The sequence below is a fragment of the Solanum dulcamara genome, chromosome 4, assembly GCF_947179165.1.
Source record: "Solanum dulcamara chromosome 4, daSolDulc1.2, whole genome shotgun sequence".
Classification (NCBI taxonomy): domain Eukaryota; kingdom Viridiplantae; phylum Streptophyta; class Magnoliopsida; order Solanales; family Solanaceae; genus Solanum; species Solanum dulcamara.
The window spans coordinates 33,007,033-33,010,628 of record NC_077240.1 but is presented as its reverse complement, the minus strand read 5'-3'; the positions used below and the strand labels follow the sequence as shown (position 1 = coordinate 33,010,628).

The 3,596-nt window shown below is 32.6% G+C and overlaps 1 protein-coding gene across 1 annotated transcript; it reads right to left on the bottom strand.

Annotated features, from left to right (window-relative positions):
• Positions 1-1,218: 1,218 nt before the first annotated feature.
• Positions 1,219-1,932, bottom strand: LOC129884959 (uncharacterized). Its single transcript, XM_055959218.1, has 2 exons — positions 1,802-1,932; positions 1,219-1,707 (listed from the first exon to the last, which is right to left on the bottom strand). Exons 1-2 carry the CDS (start codon positions 1,866-1,868, stop codon positions 1,451-1,453), a joined length of 324 nt encoding a protein of 107 aa, XP_055815193.1. The 5' UTR covers positions 1,869-1,932; the 3' UTR covers positions 1,219-1,450.
• Positions 1,933-3,596: the final 1,664 nt, after the last annotated feature.

Sequence of the window (3,596 nt, the reverse complement as noted above, 5' to 3'; positions counted from 1 at the left end):
ATGTAAGTTGAAGATTTATTATGATTTCCGCTTGTTTATTTATCATCATTACCTATGAAAGGGTAAAAGAATGCTAAGAGGCTTGTTTGAGGTACTTTCGGGTTCCTCATTCGCCATGTCACGTCTAGACCCTAGGCTTGGATCGTGACATATCCCAAATGAAATTAGGTTAAAGTTGAGGACACTTTAGCTCATAAATATTTTACTAAACGAGTAATAGGGCAAAAAATAAAAATCACAAGTCGTTATAGCGGGTAGAATCTCGATATGGCGGGGCTACGATAGTTGTTGGGAGCCGCTACACCGGGGTAAGTCACGAATTTATGCAGAAAAGTTCCAAAACTGTTCATTATTCTGCAACTTCGTTTTTGGGAAAACCAAAGGGCAACTTAGGGCGAAAACCACCCATTTTCCATCGTTTTCTTCGATTAAGGTAAGTTAACTACTCCCTAACTTGTCACTTGATTCTTAAGCCTTAGAATCTAGGGTGGTACTCTTAGGGAGGATTTTTTACTTGAATCAATAATGAGAAAAACCCTGATTTGGGTGGGATGATCATGAAATTGGCTTAGGGTTAGGATTAAGTTATAATATGAATTTACTTAGGCTATTGTTCATTGATTATGCTATTTTTATAACTGTTTTAGCCCAGAACAAGTCGGAGTCATAACAAGGGGAAGGCTCGGGTTCAATAGATCTTCCAAGGTTTGATTTGATACAGAAGATGTTTATTCATTTGGTTTGATTTGATATAGATGATGGTTAATCATTTTCCAAGTGGTGTGGTGTGCGCATGTTAACTACTTTATAGTATTACTTGTTCAACGCATATAGGGAAAACATAAGGGATGAATGTGAAATGACATCATGTTGATAATGTCATTCAGTTAATCTGTTTAATTTACTTGGCTTTAAGCACCCATCATTTTACTGAGATTGACGTTCCAGGGACGAGGAAACAGATATTTACTAAGACGATCCTAGAGGAATGTGAACGAGTTGTGTTTTACTTGTCATTTACTTAATGTTCTTAGTCAAGGACCTTGTCCCTTACTCGTGTTAAATTCATACAATGGCCAATGAGAATTTAGTTAATTAATACTCCACCAAATAAACGGGGGTCATATTTCACATTTTACTCTTAAAAGTTACTCTGTTGAAACAACTTTTGTATACCAATTATCTCCAATCACTATTTAGTTTTAACAAATATAGCTGTGAACTAGGAACGAAAGGAAACTTTACTGCATAATTGATCACAAACAACGGCAATGACAGGCCACATTAATTTATTGTAAAGCAAGCATAATATTGGCTTATTATTTAGTACACAAAGAGGAACGAGAGAGGACCCATAATGATAAAACTAGACGAACACATGATCAAGTGAAGTTAACAAACACAACATAGAGAAACGAAAAATAATTATTTCTTCATTTGCAGCAGCGAACTAAACTGCAAATTGAGCTTGACTGAGCATCGCGAAATATCCTTGTCCAGAAGCAGTAAACTTGTCGCAGTGCTTTCCACCTTGATCAAATGCATCATTCGCGCAATCTGAACAAAGCCAACCATCGCTGCAATCACTCTGCACGTAGCATCTTTTCAAGCAAGTTACTATATCACCAACCGGAATTAATTTCTGTTCAATCGCTACGATATCAAGAGACATGTCGCGCGCAGCCATTCCTTGCAGCGACATAGTAACTGCATATCATGAATATAACCAATATTAATAATATATATATACACATTAGTCACTAATATATTATGTAAGAATATGGAAGGTAAGGTGATGAACCAGTAGTTGCTGCTAGGACAACAGCAAAGTAAAATGCAAAGTTAACCAAAGGACGTGTTCCAGCCATATTGTGTGATGCTACTTTGATTGGAAAATAGACGAATGGTGAATTTCCTTCTCTCCACCAATGTTCAATTTTATAGCAACACATTAGTACATCTCTTTTCTTTTTTCAATAATAAAATAATATTTTCTGAAGCATTATTTGTTTAAAGAATAAGCAAAGTTGTAAATAAAGAATGAGATAAGGCAATTTCACTGTACAATATTCATTTTATTCTTAATAAAATGATTTATATCCACACAAATATCTATCACTTATTTAAATAAAAAATTTCAAAAATCTTTCTGTTTTTTCTCTTAAACTTCCTGTCAACTCAAATTATATCATATATATATATATATATATATATATATATATACATATTTTTCTTTTTAGTTTATTTTAAAAAGAATGATTTCTTTCCTTTTTTGACAACAGTGATACATTTGACATAACTTTAATTTAGAACAATAAGATTAAAAAGTGTTTTTTATTTTCTTACACTTTATGCCAAGTCAAAATAAATCATTATTTTTTAAACGAATAAAGTATATGAATAAATATCTTCCAACCATCGATCAAACGACCCCAAAGTAAATTTGTTAAATATAAATACTGGACACAGATGAAATGGTGCAACTTTGCTTCACGGGTTATTCGCGTAAATGTCTGTATTTATATTTGTCTTTAATATTTGCTCGTTAAACTTGTTGATCTGTAAATTTTGCTTTTGAGAGCTTACGTAATAAAAAATGGTACAAAATATTCTTGACAACATACAAAAAAATCATAAGGCAAAAAAATAATTTCAAGACATAGTTTAAAGATAAGTTTATTGACATAAATTATCTCATAATCACACGATATGTCCTAGATATGAGTAGAGCAGCACAAGTTATGTCTGAAGACAAGCCCAAAAACATAAGTTTATGGCCATGTGTTGGCCAGAATTCATTATATATATATATATATATATATATATATATAAAGTGGGCCGAAGGGAATATTAAATACCATGTGTTGGCCAGAATTCATTATATATATATGTAAACTTTATCTAAATCCTATAGTGAAAATACCAATTACAATGCATCCCTCATTTTTCTTAAATTATCCGATTTCCCCTTTTTTTTTAAATTTCTAATACATTACGTACTATGCTGATACATCAGATTTTGGGTGTAAAACAATTAATGTTGTTGGGTTATTTATGGGTAGCAACGTAATTCAAGCTATGATTGATTGTTTTAATCAATTAAAGTGCTGATTAAGGCAAAGATTTCTTTAAAAAAGAAACGGTTTTGAATTTGAAGAAAAATTCAACAAACAGAGCATAACTTCTAACAAAAAATTCAATCCAAATTTCGAGTTCCATCAATCGAATCAAGATGAATATTGCGATACTACTGAGACATTTTGGAGTTTAGCAATCCGAGGTGAGTTATGAACTATACAAAAGTGATGGAATAGTAGTGGGCGACAATGTATTGTACTCGTCTCTAAAAGCAGCAATAGCTGCTGAATTGACCATAGATGAATCATTAAAAAATATTGAAATCCGATACATAGTTCAATGAAACGCGTCGCCAATGATGATTCGTAATGATATGGGTGTTAATCTTTACATGGAGTTGAAAAAGAACGAGCTGGGATTCGTAAAGTATCCCCTATGCATAACAACATCTGATAGAAAGATACGTGAGTTACAAATATTCGACGCTACATCTGGAGCAACTGTTTTTGCCGAACCAA